The following is a 27,410-nucleotide window of genomic DNA, read 5'->3' as shown; positions in this document are numbered from 1 at the left end:
TGGAAAGTGACAAATATGACATTTTTGTTCAAGAAAGGGTGCTCGATAGTCATAGTAACTACAGGCCAGTCAGTTAAACATCAATGGTTTCAAAGATTTTGAAAATAATTATCAGTGAAAAAAATTAACAGGCACTTGGAGAGGTTTAGTTAATTAAGGAGAACCAGCACTGATATGTAAGAGGTAGATTGTGTTGACTAATCTAATTGAATTAATCTAATTTTGTCTTTAATGCATCAGTGCAGACTCGATGGGCCAAAGGGCCTCTTCTGCGCTGTATTATTCTGTGATTAATTAAATTATAAGGTTGAGGAAGGGAATGTTGTCTATTTGGATTTAAGAAAGCATTCGACAAAGTACCACAGAAAAGGCTGGTTAACAAAATTGAGGCTCATGGACTAGGAGGGTCAGTTTCAGTTTGGATAAAAAAATTGGCTTTAGGGCAGAAAACAGCAAGTCGTGGCAAATGGTTGTCTTTCACTCAGGAGGATAGTAGGCAGTGGTGTTCCCCAAGGGTCAGTGCTAGGAGCATCGCTTTTTTGATATATTTAAATGACTTGATTATTGGAATATGGAGCAAAATTTCAAAATTTGCTGTTGGAGGTGTGGCAAACATTGACGATGATATGTACTGCCTGCAATAGGCCATAGCAGAATGTGCAAACAAGTGGCAGATGGAATTTAATAGAGAGAAGTGTGAGGGGATGCATTTTGGCAGAAGGGATCGGGAGAAGCAATATATAATTAGTGGAAGAGTTCTAAAGTGTGTGCAGGGACAGAGAGACCTGGGGGTTCATGTGCCTAGATCTTTGAAGGTGACGGGACATATTGAGAACGTAGTTAGCAAAGCATATGGGATCTTGGTCTTCATAAATAGAGGAATTGAGTAAAAAAGCAGGGAAGTTAGGCTGAACCTTTTTAAAGATCTAGTTAGGTCACAACTAGAGTATTGGGTCCAGTTCTGGTCACTATACTTTAGGGAGGATGTGAAGATCCTTGATAGGGTGCAGAGGAGATTGGCTGCAGGGATGAGGGATTTTAGCTACAAGGTTAGGTTGGAGAAGCTGGGGTTGTTCTCCTTGAAATTACAGAGAGGTGCAAAAATTACAGGGTAGTTATAACGAGGGACTTCAATTATCCAAACATAGACTGGGATAATAGTAGTATAAAGGGCAGTGAGGGGCAAGAGTTCCTAGAGTGTGTTCAGGCAAATTTTCTACAACAGTACGTTGCTCATCCAACGAGAAAGGAGGCAATGCTAGACCTGGGAATGAGGCGGGCCAAGTGCAAGTATCAGTAGGAGAGCATTTAAGGGACAGTGATCATTGTACCATAAGGTTTCGCTGACTATGGAAAAGGACAAAGAGCAATCCAAGGTAAGGATAATTAACTGGTGGAAGGCCAACTTCAACAGGGTATGAATGGAGCTGGGGCAAATAAATTGGAGTCAAAAGCTGGCAGAAAACCCAGGAGATGAACAATGGGCTACCTTCAAAGAAGAGATTGTTACGACCAGGTGAAAAAGAGGTCTAGGGTTCCCTTTCAGCCTTCACCTGGTCTTACCGCAACAGGGTTTAATTTTAAATACACCGTGTTTTTAGCTCCTGCTTGGTGAATCCTTGTTCACCACTTTCCAATGATAAGGATAAGAAACCAGCACAAATGGGCTTTCTTAGGTTTAAAGAAGAAAAGTTGAAATTTATTAAACTTAAACGTTAATTCGGTTAACGTCTACGATACACAATGTGCCCCACGCTAGCATGCATACGCGATACACATATGCAAATAGAGACAGAAAAGAGCAGAAGAAAAATAATGTGGACAAGTTTGAGGCAATATCTGAAGAGTTGTTGCTACGGTTTTTCGAGCTCACTGTAGAGTCCTTGATTGTGAGTAGATCTTGCTTTTTGTTGGTGCCCAGTATTCTTCTTAAACCTTGTTCGCTGTAGGAGACTTTTCTCTCTTGGGGTTCACTTGTCTTCAGTGGATTCAGAGGTTTGTGAGAAAGAGATGGGAGTAGACAGGAGAGAGATCTTCTTAGCCCTGGAAAAACAGACACTCTGCCCAAAACTGTTTGTACAAATTCAAAAAACTCAGGTTGCCCAGCAGGTTAGTCATGTCAGTTTGCGTATTTGGCCATCTTAGCAGTCAACTTGGAATGCGAGCTCCCCCACCTTCAACGTCTGGTGATCAAAAGTCCATTGTGGGTTTAATGTGTCAGGGAGTGGCTGCTTTGTCCTTCCAAACACTGTCTGTTAATATGCAAATGTCTTTTCCAGCCACGGCTGATCTGTTTAACAAGTCCTTTCTTAACTTCAGTAACAGTTTAAAATCAATGTTCATGGCAAAATTAACGTGCCTCATTGTTGGCAGGTGGGGGCCGAGCATAACAAGATAGTTCGGGCACAGCCAAGGTATGCTCCCTCAAAGGGGAAAAGTAGGGCAAACAAATCCAGAGCTCCATGGATGGCAAAAGAGGAAGAGATTAAGATAAAGAAGAAAATGTGTGCTTATGACAGATGCCAGGTAGAAAATACTATTGAGAACCAGGAAAAATATAGAAGGTCAAGAAGGGAACTGAAAAGCAAATAAGACAAGCAAAGAGAGAGCATGAAAAGAGATTGGCAACTAGCATTAAAGGAAATCCCAAAGTTTTCTCTAGACATACAAATAATAAAAGGTTGGCAAAAGGAGGGGTGGGACAGATTAGGGACCAGAAAGGTGATTGGCAGATGGAGACAGCGAGCATAGCTGAAGTATTAAATGAATACTTTGCATCTGTCTTTACCAAGGAAGAAGACGCAACCCAGGCAATGTTAAAGGAAGCAAGACAGATACTACAGGGGTTTAAAATTGATAAAGAGGAAGTATTAGATAGGCTGTCTGTATTTAAAGTGGATCATGCTCCAGGGCCAGATGAGATGCATCCAAGGATACTGAGGGAAGTGAGGGTGGAAATCGCAGAGGCACTGGCCATAATATTTCAATCTTTCATCGATTCAGGGGTGGTGCCAGAGGATTGGAAAATTGCAAATGTTGCACCCTTGTTCAAAAAGGGGTGTAAAGATAAGCCCAGCAACTACAGGTCAGTCGGTTTAACTTCAGTGGTGGGAAAACTTCAGGAAAAAATAATTAGGGACAAAATCAATAGTCACATGGACAAATTAAGGAAAGCCAGCATGGATTTCTTAAGAGAAAATCTTGCTTAACTAACTTGCTGGAGTTTTTGAGGAGGTAACAGAGAGGGTTGATGAGGGCAATGTGATGTACATGGACTTTCAAAAGGTGTTTGATACAGTGCCACACAACAGATTTGTGCGCAAACCTGTAGCTCATGGAATAAAAGGGACAGTAGCAGCATGGATACGAAATTGGCTGAGCGACAGCAAACAAAGAGTAACGGTCAATGGATATTTTTTGGGCTGGAGGAAGGTTTGTAGTGGAGTTCCCCAGGGATCAGTGTTGGGACCCTTGCTTTTCCTGATATATATGTAAATGACCTAGACCTTGGTGTACAGGGCACAATTTCAAAGTTTACAGATGATATGAAACTTGGAATCATTGTGAACTCTGAAGACGATAGTGCAGAACTTCAAAAGGACACAGACAAGATTAGATTAGATTAGAGATACAGCACTGAAACAGGCCCTTCGGCCCACCGAGTCTGTGCCGAACATCAACCACACATTTATACTAATCCTACACTAATCCCATATTCCTACCAAACATCCCCACCTGTCCCTATATTTCCCTACCACCTACCTATACTAGTGACAATTTATAATGGCCAATTTACCTATCAACCTGCAAGTCTTTTGGCTTGTGGGAGGAAACCGGAGCACCCGGAGAAAACCCACGCAGACACAGGGAGAACTTGCAAACTCCACACAGGCAGTACCCGGAATCGAACCCAGGTCCCTGGAGCTGTGAGGCTGCGGTGCTAACCACTGCGCCACCCTAAATTTTTAAATTTATTTAGAGATACAGCATTGAAACAGGCCCTTCGAGTCTGTGCCAACCAACAACCACCCATTTATACTAACCCTACAGTAATCCCATATTCCCTACCACCTACCTCCACTAGGAGCAATTTACAATGGCCAATTTACCTATCACCTGCAAGTCTTTGGCAGTGGGAGGAAACCAGAGCACCTGGCGAAAACCCACGCGGTCACAGGGAGAACTTGCAAACTCCGCACAGGCAGTACCCAGAATTGAACCTGGGACCCTGGAGCTGTGAGACTGCAGTGCTAACCACTGCGCCAATGTGCCACCCACAAGTTGGTGGAATAGGCAGACAGGTGGCAGATGAGGTTCAATGCAGAGAAATGTGAAGTGATTCATTTTGGTAGAAAGAACATGGAGAGACAATATTAAATAAAGGGTACAATTCTAAATGGGGTGCAGGAGCAAAGGGACCTAGGTGTATATGTGCATAAGTCATTCAAGGTGGCAGGACAGGTTGAGAGAGCGGTTAATAAAGCATACAGTATCCTGGGCTTTATTAATAGGGGCATAGAGTACAAGAGCAAGGAAGTTATGTTGAACTTGTATAAGACACTATTCAGCCTCAGCTGTAGTACTGCGTCCAGTTCTAGGCACCGCATTTTAGTAAAGACGTGAGGGCATTGGAGAAAGTTTAGAAAAGGTTCACGAGAATGGTTCCAGGGATGAGGATTTCAGTTATGAAGATAGACTGGAGGTTAGGACTGTTTTCCTTGGAGAAGAGAAGGCTGAGAGGTGATTTGATAGAGGTATTCAAAATCATGAAGGGTCTGGACAGAGTAGATAGAGATAAACTGTTCCCACTCATGAAAGGATCGAGAACGAGAGGGCACAGATTTAAAGTATTTGGTAAGTGAAGCAAAAGTGACATGAGGGAAAACCTTTTCATGCAGCAAGTGGTTAAGGTCTGGAATGCGCTGCCTGAGAACGTGGTGGAGGCAGGATCAATTGAAGCATTCAAAAGGGAATTAGATAGTTATATGAAAAGGAAGAATGTGCAGGGTTATGGGGAGAATGCAGGGGAATGGAACTGAGGGAATTGCTCTTTCAGAAAGCCAATACGGACACGAAGGGCCAAATGGCCTCCTTCTGCACTGTAACAATTCTGTGATGCTGAGAATGAGAGGAGGTCTGACAGAAGTGTACACAATTATGGTAGGTTTAGATAAGGTAAACAAAGTAAAGCTGTGCCCATTAGCTGATGGTATAAGGTCTAGGGGGCACAGATTGAAGATTTTGGGAAAGTGATATGGGGGGTGGGGGGGTGCAGGGGCGGTGGTGGTGTGGTGGAATATGTGAGGAAGAAGTTTATTACGCAGCAAGAAGTCATGACTTGGAGCTTGCTGCCTATGAGGGTGGTGGAAGTGGAGATGATTAATGATTTGAAAGGGAAAGTGGATAGGCACTTCAGGGAAATACAATTGCGGGGCTATGGGGTTAGAATAGCTGAATGGGGCTAACTGGAGTGCTGCACAGAGAGCCAGCATGGACTCAGTGACGTTCTGACTCTATGATCACTATTGCCAGGATGTTTCCTGACACTTATTTCTCTTATCTGTACTGGTTCATTTCACATTACTAGCTCCAGCAATGCTCACTCTCTTGTCAGGTTTTTTACAGACTGGGTAAGAAAAGAATCCTGCAAACATTATAAAGCCTCCATTCCCTGTACTTGTTTTGCTACCTCTTTTTGTCAGTTTATTTCGGGGTAGTTCAAATCTCCCATGATTACTATTTTATGCCCTTTATTTATTTTACATATTTGCTTACATACTTCTTCCTCAACCTCCCTTCCACGATTAGATGGTTTGTAATACGCACCTATTAGCATAATTGATCCCTTATCCTTTATTTCAATGTATATAGAGTCTGTTCCTAACCTTCTGTAAGTTATGCTCCTTTTATTTCATTGCCATTATGCTATATTCAATTAGTAAAATTACCTCTTGGCCCCTTCTTCTTTCCTTATCCTTTCTGATTATGTTTTAACCTTCAATATTTAGTTGCCAGTCCTGTTGTTTATGAAGCCATGTTTCAGTTAGAACATAGAACATAGAACAGTACAGCACAGTACAGGCCCTTCGGCCCACGATGTTGTGCCGAACCTTTAACCTACTCGAAGATCAAACTAACTACCTACCCTTCATTCTACTATCATCCATGTACCTATCCAAGAGTTGGTTAAATGTCCCTAATGTATCTGTTTCTACTACCACCGCTGGCAGCGCATTCCACGCACTCACCACTCTCTGTGTAAAGAACCTACCTCTGACATCTCCCCGAAACCTTCCTCCAATCACCTTAAAATTATGCCCCCTGGTGATAGCCCTTTCCACCCTGGGAAAAAGTCTCTGACTATCCACTCTATCTATGCCTCTCATCATCTTGTACCCCTCTATCAAGTCACCTCTCATCCTTCTTCGCTCCAATGAGAAAAGCCCTAGCTCCCTCAATCTTTCTTCGTAAGACATGCCCTCCAGTCCAGGCAGCATCCTGGTAAATCTCCTCTGCACCCTCTCTAAAGCTTCCACATCCTTCCTATAATGAGACGACCAGAACTGAACACAATATTCCAAGTGTGGTCGAACCAGAGCCTTATAGAGCTGCAGCATAACCTCGCAGCTCTTAAACTCAATCCCCCTGTTAATGAAAGCCAACACACCATACGCCTTCTTAACAACCCTATCAACTTGGGTGGCAACTTTGAGCGATCTATGGACATGGACCCCAAGATCCCTCTGTTCCTCCACACGACCAATAATCCTGTCTTTAAGCCTGTTTTAGCATTCAAATTCGACCTTCCAAAATGAATCACTTCATACTTTTCCAGGTTGAACTCCATCTGACACTTCTCAGCCCAGCTCTGCATCCTGTCAATGTCCCGTTGCAACACTATCCACAACTCCTGCAACCTTCGTGTCATCGGCAAACTTGCTAACCCAGCCTTCCACTTCCTCATCCAAGTCATTTATAAAAATCACAAAGAGCAGAGGTCCCAGAACAGATCCCTGCGGAACACAACTGGTCACCGAGCTCCATGCTGAATACTTTCCATCGACAACCACCCTCTGTCTTCTATGGGCCAGCCAATTTTGTATGCAGACAGCCAACTTCCCCTGTATCCCATGCCTCCTCACTTTCTGAATGAGCCTACCATGGAGAACCTTATCAAAAGCCTTGCCAAAATCCATATACACCACATCTACTGCTCTTCCTTCATCAATGTGTTTTGTCACATCTTCAAAGAATTCAATAAGGCTTGTGAGGCATGACCTGCCCCTCACAAAGCCATGCTTACTGTCTCTAATCAAACCATGCTTTTCCAAAAAATCATAAATCTTGTCTCTCAGAATCCTCTCCAATAATTTGCCCACTACCAATGTAACACTGACTGGTCTATAATTCCCAGGGTTATCCCTATTCCCTTTCTTGAACAAGGGAACAACATTTGCCACCCTCCAATCATCCGGCACTACTCCAGTGGACAGTGAGGACGCAAAGATCATCGCCAAAGGCGCAGCAATCTCTTCCCTCGCTTCCCGTAATATCCTTGGGTATATCCCATCTGGCCCCGGGGACCTATCTGTCCTCATATCATTCAAAATTTCCAGCACATCCTCCCTCTTAACCTCAACCTGTTCGAGCATATCAGCCTGTTCCACGCTGTCCTCACAAACGACCAGGTCCCTCTCACTAGTGAATACTGAAGCAAAGTATTCATTTAGAACCTCCCCTACCTCCTCCGACTCCAGGCACAAGATCCCTCTGCTATCCCTGATCGGCCCTACCCTCACTCTGGCCATCCTCTTGTTCCTCACATAAGTGCAGAACGCCTTGGGATTTTCCTTAATCCTACCCGCCAAGACTTTTTCATGCCCCCTTCTAGCTCTCCTAAATCCATTCTTCAGTTCCTTCCTGGCTACCTTGTAACCCTCTAGAGCCCTGTCTGATCCTTGCTTCCGCAACCTTAAGTAAGCTTCCTTCTTCCTCTTGACTAGCTGTTCCACCTCTCTTGTCATCCAAGGTTCCTTCACCCTACCATCCCTTCCCTGCCTCATCGGGACAAACCTATCCAGCAGTCGCAGCAAGTGCTCCCTAAACAACCTCCACATTTCTGTCGTGCATTTCCCTGAGAACATCTGTTCCCACTTTATGCTCCCCAGTTATTCCATCTGGTCCTTCATCTGGTTCCTTGCTATGAATTATTGTCTCCAGGTCCTCTGTTTTATTTTGGATGCTGTGTACATTCCTGTACCGGCAGTTTAAGTCATTGTATTTTTGACAGTCCATTTATACTACTGTTTTGTTTCCTGACCATTTGTTACCCTTTTTCCTGACCTTTGTGTGACCTTTACTCTCATCTCCTATTCCTTTTATTTTCAGACTTAAGTTATTTTCACCAGATCCCACCTCCATTTTACTAATTTAAAGTTCTATCGACAGCCCTATTTTTCCTTTCCACTAGGACACTGCCCCACTCTGATTCAGGTGGTGCCCATCTCAGGGGTACAGCTCTTTCCTGTCCCAGTGCTGATGCCAGTGTCCCATGAAATGGAACCATTCCTTCCCACACCAGTCTTTCAGACGTGAGCTGAATAGCTTCAAAAAGTGTGCGGCGCACACGCGAGATGTGCACTACAGAGTCGTCATGACATTTCATTTGGCGGCTCATTAACATGGAGGGGGTGGACCGCCCGCCCCCGATGAGGCAGAGGGGGAGGGCGCACCATCCCCAGCAACGGTGACCAGAGCCACTGCGCAGGCACCGACGCCATTTTTAAAGGGCTTCAAACCCTTACAGGCAATTTGAATATTTAAACAGAAATGAAGGGAACATTTACAGTTATAAGTTTAATAAAAGATCGAAGTTCCTCTCCCCCCCCCACCCCCACATGACCAAACACTTGATTTATTGTCTTTTCCACACAAAAAAAATTCTTCCTGTCCCGAACATTCCCCCCCCCACCACCACCGGAATTTTGTTACCGTTGCTCTTCAACCACTTCTCACCATCTCCTCAGCCAATAGTAGGAGTTTTCCCCTCACCAGCCCTGAAAACTTCTCTCCTCCCCCCCCCTCCCTACCTGTGTTATGCCTCGGATTTGCGAACAGAGATCCAAAGGCGCAGGACTTCTGGCAACCGGCCAGAATATCGGTATGGGACAGCCGTCACAACGAGGTAATTATTCTTCAATTATAATTAATTTATATATATTAATTAAGTTAATTTTGCCAAGCAGCAGGAGGTCTGCCCCGTGGACTTGCTGTCGCTGGTAAAATGAGGCGGGGCTTTCCCAGCATCGAGGCCTGTGGTGGGCCTCTTCCGGAAGGATTTTCTGGGCCCCACTGCCACGACCCCTGACCTTGGGGGGTCAGCAAAATTCAGCCCCTGATTTTTGATTTATCACTATGCCAATTAGTACATGGCCCGAGTAGTAATTCTGAGATTACTACCTGTGAGGTCATGTTTCTTTAGTTTAGTTTCTAACTTCAGATAATCCCTTAACAGGCCCTCCTCCCGTTTCTTCCCTATGTCATTGGTCCCAACATGGACCATAACATGGATCTTCCTCCACCCTTTTCAAGTGCTTTCCAGTTGCTCTGAGATATTTTTTATCTTTGCACCAATGGCAACACACCCTTCTCAACTCTCGGTCGTGACTGCACAGGATGTTATGTATCCTTCCAATTATCAGATGCACTATAACTGCAACCTTTTATCCTGCTCTTCCCCTCATTGGACTTCCTCCTGCTCCACAAGGCCATAGTTAGCATTCTGGTTGTCCACCCTGCAGCCTATCCTCACATTACTTATTGACCAAGACCAGTGTCCGTGGGACCTCCTCCCCTATTTCCCCTAGTTCCCTTACCTTGTGGACTCAGTCAATAGCAAAAGGACTTACTCCTGTTGGATTACAAGATTGAACATGCTTGTCCTTGCCAACGTCAACAAAATCTGCCCCCACCCCATGCCTACACATGCACACAGATAAATAGCTCGGGAGGCTGACAGTTGGAACTGTAAACCAGCATAAGTCATTATTTTACAGAGCAAAATGGTGAAAACAGCAGAAAATAAATAACAACTTCAATAAGAATATGTAGATTTCTGTTCCCTCACTTTCCTCTTTTAAGTAATAATGAATGCCTGTATTTTACCTGGAAATTAGATACAGATAGGGCACAATCAAATGGTGAGCCCTTTAAGTAACGATTAAAGAAGTGGCAGAGTCCATTCTACATATTCAAGTACAGTTTCTGCTAATGGTAATGCCACAATCTTTATATTCTAATTTTTCAGTCTTTCAAGAATCACTGCCCCTGAGGAGATATCTCAATGCAATTAATGACACCTAATAGTAGGAGACTGATGGGCACCCTATTGTAATAGAGCATTTAATGTGGAGATCCCCTATCATTCCTATTTCCAATCGAGTTTGAATATGCAATATCCATACAATCAGACTTTTTTTTCAAAAATAGTAAATATTTAATGCAGCAATTTTACATTATCCATATTTCTTTCTTTTAAATATCTAATTTATCAAATGGCCTCTCATGAAATTTTCTTTGTGATCAAATATACATTGATACATTAATCAGTAACATTTATGAAAATGTGAAATTACTTTCTGTAGTAACAATGGAGGAGGTGATCATTTCTATAAGTGTCAGTGCTAATTTGGTTTACCTAAAGGCACTCTTGCAGCACTTGCATCAGGGTTTATCCAAAATGACAGCCACGATAGGACAACTATCAGAAGAGTTGGAGCATAAACACCCATCATGTAATAACCAACTTGTCTTCTTAGTGTAAATATCACTTCCACACAGGTATAATACCCTTTAATAAAAACAAAGTAAATTAATTAATACAATATTTTCTGTAGTAAAAGCAAAATATTTAATATAACTTTTGTGATTAGTATACTGAGAGAATCCATTTTCAAAGCAGAAAAGATCATTCAATTGAATGGGAAACAAGCCTGTTTTTATAGCTTCAACAATTTTGTAACAAGCTGGTCAGGATCTTTAATTAAAAACAATCCCAAAATTCGTGACATTCTTCTTAAACATAATGATACATAAGACTGTGGCTTACTGTAACACGAGAACAATACTTTCTAACCGTTAAATTGATTGGGTTAGTTAAAATTATCCACCAATATCTAGAAAAGCGTAAATTTAGTTGTAATGATTAAACACCATGGACTACAAATTGGTTCACATTATAACCGTTTTTCAGGCAGAAACCAGTGGTTAAAATGATCCATTTGACTGCGCTATTGGCCCTATGCCCCAAGAATGCTGAAATATGTCCAATGCCATAAAGGCCTCAGCCAATTTTCAGGCATCCTGGGCAGTGACGTTCAATAGGAATTAGGCCCCTTAAGTGTGTTAATGAGGGTCTTAATGCCAATTCAGCACCTTTCATAGAAATTGTTTGGCGCTGAGCAGAGGAGCTGTTGTATCCGCTCTGCTCACTTTTTTATTCTACATGTGGCCTCAAGGCAAGTAATTTTTTTCTAAAAAGCTGTCTTTAAGTAGAGCCTGTGGGGCATCTGGATTGTCTTCCAACTCCACAGCAATCCTGAAGGCTGCTGTCGGCCCACAATCACCCACCTCCACCCTCTCATTCTCCTACATCCCCTACCTGACAGCTGCTGCTGGGGAGGTTTCTGGAGCTAGCAATATGCTGATGAGGTTGAGAGTCAATTTCCAGTGAGCCTTGGGTTTAGGTCCATGATCCTTGCACACCACCTATTTCAGGTCCAAAAATGGGCCAAAATGAATTGCACCTCCTTTTCTTTGACCCAGTAAATTATTGTCCTTAGGTACTTGACCTCTCATAACAGGTCTGATGCTCTCCGGAGACTGGGAACATGAAAGGAGAGGAAACGGAAGGTAATTTAAGAGTGCAAAGGCAAGTTTCAGGACTGAAGGCTGCGATTTTCAGCAGTGCGTTCAGATGCTGAAGAGCCTCTGATGTAGCCCAGATGGTGTCTTCTGAATCAGCTGAAATGCTGGTTTAGCCCATGTTTTCTGCAAGCTGTCTGCACTGGAAACAGTTGTTTGGAGACTTGCTAAGGGGCTGATTGATACTTAAATTGCCTGGCAGTGTTCAATAAGGAGGGGCATTGCATTTTGGTGGCTAGTGCTTGTCCTAACGCCATCTCCTAACAGCAACCAGCTGTTTGGAAGTAAACAAAGTGTTTATGTGGATTTCAAGTGCTACTTAAAGGGATGCTCACTGTTGTATTAGGCAGGAACTGGGGAGCATAAATTGGGAACAGATGTTCTCAGGGAAATGCACGACAGAAATGTGGAGGTTGTTTAGGGAGCACTTGCTGCGACTGCTGGATAGGTTTGTCCCGATGAGGCAGGGAAGGGATGGTAGGGTGAAGGAACCTTGGATGACAAGAGAGGTGGAACAGCTAGTCAAGAGGAAGAAGGAAGCTTACTTAAGGTTGAGGAAGCAAGGATCAGACAGGGCTCTAGAGGGTTACAAGGTAGCCAGGAAGGAACTGAAGAATGGACTTAGGAGAGCTAGAAGGGGACATGAAAAAGTCTTGGCGGGTAGGATTAAGGAAAATCCCAAGGCGTTCTACACTTATGTGAGGAACAAGAGGACGGCCAGAGTGAGGGTAGGGCCGATCAGGGATAGTGGAGGGAACTTGTGCCTTGAGTCGGAGGAGGTAGGGGAGGTCCTAAATGAATACTTTGCTTCAGTATTCACTAGTGAGAGGGACCTGGTCGTTTGTGAGGACAGCGTGGAACAGGCTGATATGCTCGAACAGGTTGAGGTTAAGAGGGAGGATGTGCTGGAAATTTTGAATGATATGAGGACAGATAGGTCCCCGGGGCCAGACGGGATATACCCAAGGATATTACGGGAAGCGAGGGAAGAGATTGCTGCGCCTTTGGCGATGATCTTTGCGTCTTCACTGTCCACTGGAATAATACCGGATGATTGGAGGGTGGCAAATGTTGTTCCCTTGTTCAAGAAAGGGAATTGGGATAACCCTGGGAATTATAGACCACTCAGATTTACGTCGGTAGTGGGCAAATTATTGGAGAGGATTCTGAGAGACAGGATTTATGATTATTTGGAAAAGCATGGTTTGATTAGAGACAGTCAGCATGGCTTTGTGAGGGGCAGGTCATGCCTCACAAGCCTTATTGAATTCTTTGAAGATGTGACAAAACACATTGATGAAGGAAGAGCAGTGAATGTGGTGTATATGGATTTTAGCAAGGCATTTGATAAGGTTCCCCATGGTAGGCTCATTCAGAAAGTAAGGAGGCATGGGATTCAGGGAAATTTGGCTGTCTGGATACAAAATTGGCTGGCCCATAGAAGTCAGAGGGTGGTAGTAGATGGAAAGTATTCAGCATGGAGCTCGGTGACCAGTGGTGTTCCACAAGGATCTGTTCTGGGACCTCTGCTCTTTGTGATTTTTATAAATGACTTGGATGAGGAAGTGGAAGGCTGGGTTAGCAAGTTTGCCGATGACACGAAGGTTGCTGGAGTTGTGGATAGTGTGGAAGGCTGTTGTAGGTTGCAACGGGACATTGACAGGATGCAGAGCTGGGCTGAGAAGTGGCAGATGGAGTTCAACCTGGAAAAGTGTGAAGTGATTCATTTTGGAAGGTCGAATTTGAATGCTAAAACAGGCTTAAAGACAGGATTCTTGGTAGTGTGGAAGAACAGAGGGATCTTGGGGTCCATGTCCATAGATCGCTCAAAGTTGCCACCCAAGTTGATAGGGTTGTTAAGAAGGCGTATGGTGTGTTGGCTTTCATTAACAGGGGGATTGAGTTTAAGAGCCGCGAGGTTATGCTGCAGCTCTATAAGGCCCTGGTTCGACCACACTTGGAATATTGTGTTCAGTTATGGTCGCCTCATTATAGGAAGGATGTGGAAGCTTTAGAGAGGGTGCAGAGGAGATTTACCAGGATGCTGCCTGGACTGGAGGGCATGTCCTACGAAGAAAGATTGAGGGAGCTAGGGCTTTTCTCATTGGAGCGAAGAAGGATGAGAGGTGACTTGATAGAGGGGTACAAGATGATGAGAGGCATAGATAGAGTGGATAGTCAGAGACTTTTTCCCAGGGTGGAAAGGGCTATCACCAGGGGGCATAATTTTAAGGTGATTGGAGGAAGGTTTCGGGGAGATGTCAGAGGTAGGTTCTTTACACAGAGAGTGGTGGGTGCGTGGAATGCGCTGCCAGCGGTGGTAGTAGAAGCAGATACACTAGGGGCATTTAAGCGACTCTTGGATAGGTACATGGACGATAGTAGAATGAAAGGTAGGTAGTTAGTTTGATCTGAGAGTAGGTTAAAGGTTCGGCACAACATCGTGGGCCAAAGGGCCTGTACTGTACTGTTCTATGTTCTATGTTTTAACTCATGGTACATAGGTGCAAAATAATCAAAGGCAAGTTCAAGAAGCAATTGTCAAAGAATAATTAATATCTGTAATGGCTTCTAGCTGGCGTAGTGGAGGCTTAAACTTTGGAATCATTCAGTAGTTAGCTGCTACTAATGCTAGGTTGTGGTAGGTTGATTTCTGAATTCTCGGAAGGATACATACCCCTCATCAGTACTTATTTTTACAATTAATGGTAGCATTTAAAAAGTGGAATAACCTTGGTTAATGTAACATTGAACTTATTATATGTTACTGACCTCTTTAACTCATTAGTTAAAACCCAACAAAGCATTTTTGAGATTACACACATAAAGATGGAGAAAGAATGCAATGTTTCTCTACTCCTTGGAGAAAAGGCAATTCGGTGAAAAGTAGCATTTTGTAAAATTAAAAAAGAACACAATGTAAATTTACAGAAAGCATTATTGACTGCAGTGAACAGTCCCTCTAATTTGTCAATCATCTACACTATCTACATTTATGCTTTCTGGGGATTCAAAGGATAAGTGGCCAGAGATATGCTTAGAGCATTGATGCTTGAAGAGCATGCTCCAGAAGATCCCTACCTCTTCACATAAACATACTTGGACAGTTTGACTGGGCAGGGCAAAGGTGACAAAAGTTGGGAATAAATTTGAAAGATCATTGTACTTCTCACTGAGGATAAACGGAAACTAATTTCATCCCATGACTGGACAATTTATTTGGGAAAAGAAGCTCTTTTTTTAAAACTACTGTAGCTTTGAAATTATGCTATGCAAATATTACCATACAAGTGCATAACACATTTTATACAATTCCTTTGGCCACTATTTTAATGGACCTATTAACCTGTTTAATGTTTCAAGTAAAATAGCAAAGGAATTGGCTGCAAACAAGTTTGTGTGATAATGTTTGCACAGGATGATTCACGGCCTTTGATGAGGTCTTTTATGGATATATTTGGAATGTCTGAGCAGGACTGAACATCAAAACAGACTGGAATTTGATCAAAAAACAAACGTTTTCCACTTCAGTCTGGATGCGCCCATATATTTCTTTTAGCAGTCTCAAAAAAGTTTAAACTGACATGAGTCTTGCTTGATATTGAAAATGGATTTTAACTGCAGTTGCTTTGAATTGAGAACAATCCACATGTTACATGTTGAAAACAAACGGAGCATCCAAACTGAGACTCCTACAATGTAGTCTCTATCCAAAGCCTTTACCTTCAAAACACTGTACCAAAAATAACTTGTGACATTAATGTGAACAATTCTCACCAGTGCCATTATAATATTTTGTGCAGTTTCCATACTCAATATCTTCCTGTTTAATGTCAAATTGTGGCAATGCAATTTCCTCCATCTGAACAGGGTCTTTAGACTGCCAAATGAATCGAAGGTCATTTGTGGTATAGCCAACTGAAAAGCAAAGAAAATACTAGTATACACAATTAAAGAAATAGATACAAATACTAGAAATTTGATACAAAAACAATAGCCTTGATTTTATTGTTGGGCACAATGGAAGAATCACAGAATCAGAATCACAGAATTATTACAGCACAGAAGAGGCCATTTGGCCCATCGTGTCTGCACCAGCTCTCCAAATGAGCAATTCACCGAGTAGCATTCCCCCACCTTCTCCCCGTAACCCGATTGGTCGAAAAATTAGAGGGGAGATAAGGAAAAGGTTTTTCACCCAGAGAGTGGTGATGGTCTGGAACTCACTGCCTGAAAGGGTAGTTGAGGCAGAGACCCTCAACTCATTGAAAAGGAGTCTGTATATACACCTCAAGTGCCATAAGCTGCAGGGCTACGGACCAAATGCTGGAAGATGGGATTAGAATAGGTGGATCGTTTTTCAGCTGGCACAGACATGATGGGCCAAGTGGCCTCTTTCTGTGCCTTAAACTTTCTATGATTCTATGAACCCTGCACATTCTTCCTTTTTAGATATTTCTCCCTATCTCTGATTTTCTCCCTCTCTCTCTCTCTCTATCCGGGTTTCCTCTCTCTCTATCCTGGGTTTTGTCTCCATCTCGGGTTTTCTCTTTTTCTATCCCACTTTTCTGTCTCTGTCCTGGGTTTTGTCTCCATCTCAGGTTTTCTCTCTCTCTCTCGTACTTGCCCCTTGCCTGCACCTGTTTCCTGAGCCTATTTCCTGAGGTCAAGTAGATGTACATAATTAGGGTGGGCATCAGCACCTCAATAGCATCTAAGTCAACAGTTGCTGGCTGAACTCTTCAAAAATTTCAATAAAATTTTCATTTTTTGAAGTCTGCACTTTGCCTGATGCTAATAGATTGCTTTGAAATCAATTGCACTAGACAAAACAACAATTTAATTCTAATCACTGCTGCCAACATGGCCATAGAAACATTGTACACCTGGAACACAATGATGTTGCTGGCACCCAGCTTTGTCCAGAGGCACAAATGATGAGAAGTACATTTTAAGGTGTTAGCCCATATTTGGTTGGGCATATTATAACCTAACATCACTCCAGTGGCATCAGGTGGTGGGGAGACAACAGAACAGCTCCTCACCACATCTTCCTTCACTGCCCGCCAAGGTTATATTTGTTTACTAACGCCAATTAATGTTGAAAGGTTAGTAAACTGAATTGACAAAATGTCTGCACCCAAACACAAATCTATCTTTTCTTTCCCAATGTTGACAGATCTACTTTGTATTTTCAGCATTTCCTTATTTTATTTCAAAGTGTCAAATAGTGTGCTAATTCACTGAACAAACCCAGTGCATTTCAGCAACCAGTGCATTTTACTAGTCAATCACAACGTTGTGTGAATACTAAACTCATGTTACTTCAAAATGTATCTTTTGTCTACCCAAAACATTACTGGGGAGATTTTCCTGGATCTGTGATATCAGAAGATTGAGCAAGTCAGAATGCATACTTTAAAGAAACCCAACAATTTTCCTCCATTAAACAGGGCAAGTACGCATTCCCATCCATTTGATTTTCTGATTTTTGGTGCATGCAGGCCAAAACATTCTCTGTTTCTAACTCTAAGTTAATATTAAATCTGATCAAATATCTTCTCACACCCAGTGGCATGCTATTAAATTTGTGTTAACGGCAAATCTTTTGCTTCCATGTTGTAACTGTTTAATTGACATATAGTATTATGGATTGAATTTTCCTAGGCCCTTGGTGGTGTGAATGGAGGAAGAGTGCCAGGAAAGTAGGGATAACCATGACAGGAAGCGCTCCCTCCTGCATTCCCACCACCAGGGAAGTGTCCCACTGCAGCCTGGGAAGCAGATCACCAGCCAGCCGCATGGAGAGGGGCAGGCAATTTAAATAGTTAAGGCCTGAATTAGGGGTAATTTTGAGGCACCGCTGGCATTTTGCCATGTAGCGAGGCTGCCAGTTCCATGGAGGCCGCCTTGCTGCAGCAGTCCGGGGAGGGGGGGCCATGAGAACTGGAGACTCCAACCCCAAAGAGGGGGCCATGGGCAGGAAAGGCATTCCCCACGGCCCCAACGATCCAACTGGAGGGGTTTCCCCTCTAATTCGAGGGGCCTGCTTCTTTCCCCAACCACGAAATATTTAATTATTTTTAAGCCTCCAAAGGCGCCTCCATTTTAAGATGCCCTCACGGTCTCCTACTTGCCTCAGCAGTGCCCACCTCTTCCGGTTGGGCTGCCGAGGCTCGAGAGCAGCCGGCCATCTGATTCAGCCTGCAGCATTGGGAGCTTGTCTGTCATTCTTAAAAGAACAGCAGTCAATTAGGAGGCCAGCTCCAGGAAAATGGCTTCACTGGACTGGCTTCCAGCAAGTGTGGGCTCGGGACCCCAATTTGGTCCTGACGGTGGGGCCCCAAAGCCCACAGGAAACTACTGCCCCATAAATTATTTTGTACAAAAATTAACAGAATTAAAATACATTGCTAACCAAGTAACCGAGTTAATTCCATTACTAGTTTAGAAGATATGGGCTAGAAATTACTGTTACTGATATTAACGGGAAAACGCTTAATGCGTACTTATGAGATTCCTTTGCTTACTATTTTTACAATTAGTTTATTTGAAATGGGATTAACGCTTCCATAGAAGTAACAGAGCAACGTCATAAGAACGCATTTTCATATGTTAAAATGACCATCAGTAATTACTAATTTAATTAATAGTCAGACCTCCATCAAAAAGTAGAATTTTTAATAGCAATTTTCAACAAAACAAACTCCCGAATTTCCCCCTTTTAAGACAAAAGTAAAGCTTGGTGGGTACCTTTCCCTCCAGTACCTTGCCCAAGTTTCTTTCTTCATGTGTGAGTCTAGATGGTGACTTCTGGCAGGGTTACCAGAACAAGCCTAATTCAGACCTCACATGACATTCATATATGTATCTTCTCTAGCAGGCGGCATTATACTATGATCAGCATCAGGAACTTGGGGAAATTTTCATTTTTTAGCTTAGGTGGTCAACTGGTGTCACTAATTTTCAGTTCCACTGAAGGAAACCCATCCATTGTTACCAGTTTACTTCCCGCAGCAAGAGTGAAAATTGTCCCACTTGGCTGAAATTTTCCCTGCCCTGTGCCGCAAGAAACATTTTTTTGACAGGTGACATCAAATAAAAAGTTCAACTAACTTTGTACCAACAGCAACTGTAAGTTAACACATTCAACAACACCTATCTGTTTATGCATCTATCTTACTGCAAATGTTCAAGAAACATACAGCTTTCCAGTTGAATCTTGCAGTGCTGTATATCCATGGGAAACAGAGTTAAATCAAGTGGGCATGAAAGAGTTATTGACAATCTGAAATATGAAAGAGAAGGGAAAGCATTACCTACTTTTGCTAGTTATAAAAACTGAAGCTTTCAGCAAATGTGTTCAGTGTCTTCTTTAGTAATTGCAAGTTTTTATCTCACCTCATGCTCAGCAGCACATCACCATTACGGAATATAAACAGCAGGATATTATCTTGCGTTACATCATGGAAATTTGCATTCTTTTCATTTGCAAAAAATAAATCGGGTTTCCATAAGCATTTGAACATTTTTGGGTCCACAGTCAATGTATCTGAACCTTTAAAATCAGTTGGCAGTTTGAGTCGAGGATCATTCCATTTTTGTCTGAGGAAGATATTGACCCGATAGTCCTATCAAAACAGAAGGTGACGGTCAGATTAGTTGTATATGAAAAGCACACAATTATAGAGAACCTAAAAATAAAAGCTGTGAAGTTCTAAATCTGAAATAAAAACAAAATGCTTGAAATACACTGCAGATCCATCAGCATCTGAAAAAGGATAGGTTAATGTAGGACCTCTCATTGGAATTAATCAGAAATGTTAACTTGTATTTGTAGAGAATAATACTTGTGCCCATTTCTCTGAGAATCTTACAAATGAATGGTATCTGCTGGCTGCATCAGAATAGAAAGTCTTTAACATTGGATTATATTGACATTCTCTGTTATTCTATGTTAACTGAACACTCTTATTTTAAAAGTCTTATTTGATTATTTTATGAAGTAAGCTTTTGACTTAATGGTAACATTCCTGCTTCTGAATGAGAAGAGTTTGAACCCTACTCCAGATAGTTCTGGTGAGTGCAGACTAAAATATAGGGATGAATTTTCCTGCCTCTTAATGTTGGGGCAGTAATGTCATTTAAATGGGACAATAACTTGCTGCTATCATTGTGACTGTAGCAATGTTCATTGCTTTGAGTAGCCCCCATAATCAGGCAGTGGGCCATGCAGACAATGTGGTGGAAGAGGACCTGAAGGGTGAATGCCTCTTCATTTCTATGCAGGGGTTTCCCTCCTGGCCCCCAAACTTAGCCTAGGCTACTGCAGCTCCGGCTCTCCCTTCCAGAGATAGGTAACCCATTCCCCCTCCTGTCTGAAGGCTAGCCAGGCCACCCAATTTTGCAGCAGCCCACAGTAGGTGGATAGGTCTGGTATGTTCAGTTTCAGGCTACAGCCCTTTGGCCTGATGCAAATGATTTCTGGTTCTCAAAAATAATCAAAACCACAGGATGGTCAGTTAGTGTGTCCACCAGCCACCATGTTAGCACTCTGGGGAAAATTCACAACATGGTCCTCACATCCTGGCTTGACGTACAGCAGGATACTCACATCCAGACAGTGACCACTGGCTCAATGGAAGTTTCCATCCTCTGAGTCAAAATGGTATGATTCAGTCCCTGTTCCAGGCAGCCCCAGTGAGCAGATCACCACCTGTGAATTACTGGACTGTGTCCGAATGGTGCAAGGCACCGACCCCGCCATGAAGCCCCCACCCCCCCAATTTTAAGGAGTGGATGGAACGCTTTAGCTGTTGATTGCAGCCCATCTAGGAGAAGGTACTCCAAAAATATAAACTTGGAGGAAGGCAACAGTGAATTATCTTAGCTTCCCCAGTAAGCAGAACACAGTGGAAAAATGGATTATTTTATTCAAGTGGCATGTTTCAGAATGTGTACTGTTCAAAATATCATCTTATAACATCTTTGTAAGTATTATAAAGGGGACATTTTCATTTCATATCCAGTTAGTGTGTCCCTCTGCCTTAAAAATATTTAAAGACTCTACTTCCACTGCCTTTTGAGGAAGAGAATTCCAAAGACTCACGACCCTCTGAGAGAACAAAATCTCCTCATCTCTGTCTTAAATGGGCGATCCCTTATTTTTAAACAGTGACCCCTAGTTCTAGGTTCTCCCAGAAGAGGAAACATCTTTTCCACATCCACCCTGTCAAGAACCCTCAGGACCATATATGTTTGCGCGCCAAACTGCGTAAGCAGCATGCGATAGAGCTAAGCGATTCCATAACCAACGGATCAGATCTAAGCTCTGCAGTCCTGCCACATACAGCAGGGGGCAGGGGTGGTGGTCCAATAGCAGCAGCAGAAGCAACAGACTGGGGGTGTGTGGGGGGGGTCCAAGCAGGTCCAGCAGCAACATCAGTAGTAGAGGAGGGTCCAGGAGTTACAGCAGCTGCAGTTGGGTCCAGTAACACTTCAGGTTCACTGCATCAGTGAATGGCAGCAGTACAAGCAGGGCTGGCTGCACTTTAAAGATGGCGCCAGCGCCTACATTCTGATATCTGATGCCGCCATCAGGGCATCATAGTCCACCCACATCCTGCACTAGGACTAGTCCAGCGCCTCAGTTATATTAATTGGCCGGCCGCCACATGTTTGCGGTCGGCCAGCCGCACATGTGACATGCGGCAGCGCACCCGCTTCTGGTACTGCCAAAGGACCCGCGATGAGCTGCCAAATTTCAGTCCTGTGTCAGTTTAGTTCAAATGTAAGTTTGATCATCTCCAAAATGACACAAAGTATCACATACTTCAACTCGCACTATGTTGCATTATTCTTATTCTTATTTTTATTAACATTACCAATTATTATTGAGGCGGCACAGTGGCGCAGTGGTTAGCACCGCAGCCTCATAACTCCAGCGACCCGCGTACGGTTTTGGGTACTGCCTGTGCGGAGTTTGCAAGTTCTCCCTGTGACCGTGTGGGTTTCCACCAGGTGCTCCGGTTTCCTCCCACAGCCAAAGACTTGCAGGTTGATAGGTAAATTGGCCATTGTAAATTGCCCCTCATGTATGTAGGCGAATTGTGGGGATGTGGCAGGGAATATGGGATTAATGTAGCATTAGTATAAATGGGTGGTTGATGGTTGGCACAGACTCAGTGGGCCGAAGGGCCTGTTTCAGTGCTGTATCTCTCTATCTATCTATCTAACCTAAAGGGTATATTTTTTCACAGCTACTGACCAACGTTTTTGCCCTGATGTCATACTTCTTCCTTCCTGAGATGGATACTCTACTCACCAAAACACAACCTCATAGTCCAGCAAAACATGAGAAAGACTGACCACTGACACTGAATGTTGGTTAAAATGGATTGGAACTGATTTCAAGTGGGAATGCTTTACATCATAGCTTCATAAATCAGTCATTGCTTATTCTCAGTAAGACTTCTGTTATGACCAGGTGAGAAGGAGGTCTAGGGTTCCCTTTCAGCCTTCACCTGGTCTTACTGTAACAGGGTTTAATTTTAAACACACCATGTTTTTAGCTCCCCCTTGGTGAACCCTTGTTCACTACTTCCCAATTATAAGGCAAAGAAACCAGCACAACAGGTTTTCTTATGTTTAAAGAAGAAAAGTGAATTTTTTAAAAACTTAAACTCTAATTCGGTTAACGCCTACGGATACACGACGCGCCCATGCTAGCATGCATACGCGATACACATGTAGATGGGGACAGAAAAGAGCAGAAGAAATAAAGTGGAAAAATTTGAGGCAATAGCTGAAGACTTTTTGTTACGGGTCTTCGAGCTCACTGTAGAGTCCTTGCTTGCAGGTAGATCTTGCTTTTCGTTGGGGCCCAGTATTCTTCTTAAACCTTGTTCACTGTAGGAGACTTTTCTCTCTTGGGGTTCATGTGTCTTCAATGGATTCAGAAGCTGGTGAGAAAGAGATGGGAGCAGGCAGACAGACAGGAGGTCTTTTTCAGTCCAGCAGCATTCAACTTTCTTGCCAGTTCAAACACTATCTCTACAATTTAAAAACTCTTCAGTTCAAACTCTGCAACAGCCAGTTAGTCATGTGACTAACTGGTCTGACCACATCTGTTAATGGATTTAATTGGAGCAGGGAATAGCTCCTTTGTCTACAAGCATTTTCTGTTAATGTGAAAAAATGTCTTTCCAGCCAGGGGCCTGGCAACCTCTTGTCACAGAGCTTCTCTTCTACCCAGCAACAATTTGAAATTTAATGTCCATGTGACAAAATTAATGTGCCTCATTCTTGGCAGGTGGGGGCCTGCATGACACGCCGCAGAGGTACTGGAGAGAAATATTAAGAAAGGCCCATGAGACTACAGTGGCTGTACATGTCGGTATACAAAAGAACAAAGCCTGCATAAGACAGCAGTTTGACTGGCCAAAACTCCACAAAGATGTGGTGGAGTACTTAGGAGTTGCCACATGTGCCAGGTTGAAGGGAAACCCCAACCTACATTGAAACCTGCACCCCTAAGTCCTGTACCAGTGTTAGGAGGATCCTCCAGCAGAGGGTTGGTGAACTGTAAGGGAACCCTGCCGAGAACAAAAGGGGACAGAATGGCACAAGGCTGACAACAGGTTAGAAAGGAAAGGGGAAAAAGGGACCAAAAGGGCAGGTTAAAGGAAGTTCGGGAGGAATCCCAGATGAAAACCCCTACAGTCCAATCAGCCAACCCCAAAATATTTGAGAAGTTAGACCCCATATCCTCCTAAGTAAATGCAGACACTAGAAGCACCCTACCAAAGTGTCTAACAACATTTACAGGCACCTGCAGAGACAAAGAAAGTCCTCAAGAGGGCAGAGAAATCGTGAGGGTGATGCCTCACCTAGTCGAAGTGCCGCAGAGGAATGTAGTAAAATCTGGACAAATACCTGCAAGCAGGAGTGTCCCAGAGAACAACGGGAAGATTAGCAAAAAATCTCCCCTCCCCCCAGCCACAGTCAGGAAAAAAGGGAACCAGCTATCTCCTGAGGTGAAAAGCCCTTGCACAATTGAAATGAACACAAATATTTGGTGTCACTCCTCTAACTTGAACTAAAACAAATGATTTGTGGTTTTGAACTTATATTCTTGAACGTTGGAGGCTGTTTATCCTGGGCTCTCTCTGCCACATGGCTGGACAAGCACAGTGTACCTGAAATGAGCTACATTTCCCCGAGTATAGGTGTTCCAGAATTTCCTGTCATTCACATGGCCCAAGGGGCAGATATATCTGCTGGCCATAAAGCCATTTGACTGTTGTTGAAGAACCTCAACTGACCTACTTAATTGGTAAGTAGAATTTATTTTAAATCTTACCTTTTGGGATCCTCCTCAGCTTGCTGTTGCACCCCTCAGACCCTCTTATCTGGAGCACAAGTTCAATGCCAGGGCAACTCTGCATCTGATAGTCCCAAGTCTATTATGTCAGAAAAAGAGCAGCGAGGCCTCATTTCCACAATACTATTGGGCCTTTTGTAGGTGCGGGGACAGCTCTGCTCTCTGGGAAAAACTACAATAATCCAAGAGCTAAGTGAAAGGACAGAGATCAGCATACCAGGTCGCTTACTCCTCTACTCTCTCCTTCCTGATCTTTTCACCCAAGGAATTAGCAGTCACCAGGAGCAAAAGGTCAGGGAAATTGGCGCCATAAATTGACCTTTTTATTCTCATATTTGTCACATATATTATATTGTTGCTAATCTGTGCTTCATATGAATTTGGTCACTTGTAAGTGTGAGTTTTAAGCAGAACCTAGCTTGACAGAAGTGTGAACCAGAGATTGGTCATGAAGGTCTTTAATTTTAATGAGTTGAAAACCAGGAGTATGGTCAGGCTTAATGGCTAAATCCCTGATTCACATTTTCATTGGACAAGGCTCCACGGCAGCAATGAAACCTCACAAAATCTGTTTAGTAGACTGGTTGGTGATGGTTCATTTTATAAATATGAACCCAGGATTTCCTAATGTGCATGGCCACTGAGCAAAACACTACAAATACTGGAAATCCGAAACAAAAACAGAAAATGCTGGAGACACTCAGCATATGTCAAAAGAATACAAGTCAATATTTTGGTTGTTGAACCTTTCCTCGGAACTGAAAGGTATTACAGATGAACAGCATTTAAAAAGGACCAGAACAGAGGAAAGGGGGTAGAGGACAAAAGCACACAACAATCACATTACCAACCCCCTTTAACCTTTTTGTGTCTTGTACATGTCTTTAATTTCTTTGATTTCTCTCATTATGCCTCCTTTTGTTTCATTTCTGCAATTTAACCATCTCTGTTCTCCACCTAAGTACTTGACAGGTCAGCCTATTTTTTTTCACTGTGTGTGTGAGATCATTGTGTGTGTTTTTTAATTCTTCCTTGCTCTGTTCCATTTTAAATACTGTTCAATTGTAACATCTTCCAGTTCTGAGGAAGGATTCAATATCCAAAATGTCAATTTGTGTTTTTGCGACAGATGCTGCTGTGCTGTTGAGTATTTTTAGTGTTTTCTGTTCTTGTCAACTTATAGAATGGACTCCCATGAAGAGCAGTGAATGTGAGCTCAGTCGAAACTCTCAAAAAAAAAAGAAAATGGACATATTTCAGATTCAACAATGATTGCAGAAAAGCTGGGCATTGAGCCAAGAAGATTATCAATACGGCTTGAGCAGGCCTGTCTCTTACAAAGGCCCTGTAGATGGATCTATGTCAATAACCTAGATGGGCTGAATGCTCTTTTCTTGTTCATTTTTTCACACATTCTTTTGTTCTGATATTCTAGCATTTCTGTCAGGGTCTCAGCAATGTCAGCATTGCCACATGTCATGACTTTAACAAATGGACCATTGTGTTAAAGCTGGAATTGGTTAACTATTGCGCATCGAGGGCAGGATTTTGATTCCTCCAGTTAGAGAAATTAACTGCACATGACTCAAAACATTAAAATGTTGTATCTTTTAAGACACTAGTCGCAACACCTGTGCCAACTCTTGTGATAAACAAGAAATGGATTTTCCATTATGATTTTCTTTCAATTCCTTTTTCAAATTAAAAACACATAAATCAAGAATATTCTTTAAATATTTAACAGCGTAAATAAGTGCCAACAATTTTTTAATAAAGAAATTAACGTTGGAGTTCACACTGTTGGCAAGGAGGCTTGCCTGCAAGCAATTCAAATCAGAAGTTTGGGTGCCTATTGCCTGTGATTTTCCAACAATGGTCAGAAATCAGTAATCACACACTTACATTTCCAATTTGTGCTGCCAGTGAGTAGAGTTTCACGCCGGCTGACTGGACTCATAAAATTACCCTCACTAACAAGTATGATCTGAATTAGGGTAAATGTATGAAAACTTAGGTAAGAAGAGTGAATTGCCCAGCATTTAAATCATTGCTGCTTGAAATTATAAGGTGCTGCTGCCATTGCAGCATCTTACTAGACGCTGTCATGAGTTAGAGACTGGGCATAATTTTCCTTCTGGAGGTGGGAAACAGAGATCGGGACTATTTCCAGGTGCTGAAGTGCCCCTCAGAAGGAAGCAGTCGCTCATTGTAATTTTCACAGGGGCACCCACTTAATTGGCCTGGATACAGGCTCACCATCCAATTAAGGAAAGTGGGTGAGCTCTCAAAGCTGGAGGCTCAATAGAGGTCTTCCAGCTTGAAAGGAGCAGCAGGTTGCAAGGAAGGTAAGTAAGAGAGAGGGCACTTCAAGACTGAGATGCCCTCTCTCCAAGTTCTTTAAATATTAAATTAAAAAAATGGCTTTTGCAGTCAGGTCACCACTGACCTGGTGGGGGGAGGAGAGGGGAACCTCTCTATGGAGTGGCCTGTAGCTGGTCCTGCACCCAAGCAGGCAGGGAGAGCCTCTGGGCCTGCCTGGAGCACTGGCCCCCTGGCCTGCCACTGGAAAGCTACCTCCAGGCACCTCAACTGGCCCCCGCTGCCGATTGGGAACCTGGCGGCCGACTGGAAAATTCCAGTCGGTCTCCTTCGATTGTCTTCAAGTGGCTCCTAATAAGCCTGATCAGCTAGCTAGAGCTTGCAGATGGGTAGCCCTTCCACATCCAATCCCACCTTTGCAAAAATTGCCGGAGGTTGGACGGAGCTGGGGGACCAGCACGCTGGCCAGCGGGGCTATTTTCAGCTCCCACCCACCTCCGATTCCGGCCCCAGTGGGGGCTGAAAATCCAGCGACGTATTCCAATTCTGTGCCTCACACTTACATCTGGTAAATATTGTAGTGTGAGCAGAGTCTTACAATTTCTGTCCTTATCGGTCGACAGGCCTGCATATGTGCACTGACTTAGTAAAGTGTTACATATTTTTGAATCAGGGTGTTTAGTTGCTGTGGTCACTTAGTGATGTGCAGGAATCTGTATGGTAATGCATAGGGGCTACCTGACTGCCTTTGTGAGTGCCATTGTATTATATCTCTGTTCTTATGACA

General features: G+C 43.1%; 1 protein-coding gene across 2 annotated transcripts in view; it reads right to left on the bottom strand.

Moving 5' to 3' along the window:
• glrbb (glycine receptor, beta b) overlaps positions 1 to 27,410 on the bottom strand; it is a 228,714-nt gene that overhangs the window by 75,570 nt on the left and 125,734 nt on the right. For both annotated transcript variants that reach the window (XM_068022517.1, XM_068022600.1), the window contains exons 5-8: positions 19,324 to 19,553; positions 19,128 to 19,210; positions 15,700 to 15,840; positions 10,697 to 10,849 (exon numbers count right to left, since the gene is read on the bottom strand). In XM_068022517.1, coding sequence (XP_067878618.1) covers positions 10,697 to 10,849; positions 15,700 to 15,840; positions 19,128 to 19,210; positions 19,324 to 19,553 — 607 coding nt within the window. The remainder of the gene's footprint in view (positions 1 to 10,696; positions 10,850 to 15,699; positions 15,841 to 19,127; positions 19,211 to 19,323; positions 19,554 to 27,410) is intronic.

The sequence above is a fragment of the Heterodontus francisci genome, chromosome 1 (genome assembly GCF_036365525.1).
Source record: "Heterodontus francisci isolate sHetFra1 chromosome 1, sHetFra1.hap1, whole genome shotgun sequence".
NCBI classification, from domain to species: Eukaryota; Metazoa; Chordata; class Chondrichthyes; order Heterodontiformes; family Heterodontidae; genus Heterodontus; species Heterodontus francisci.
Note: the sequence above shows the minus strand (reverse complement) of the source record. Positions and strands in the feature narration are given on the sequence as shown.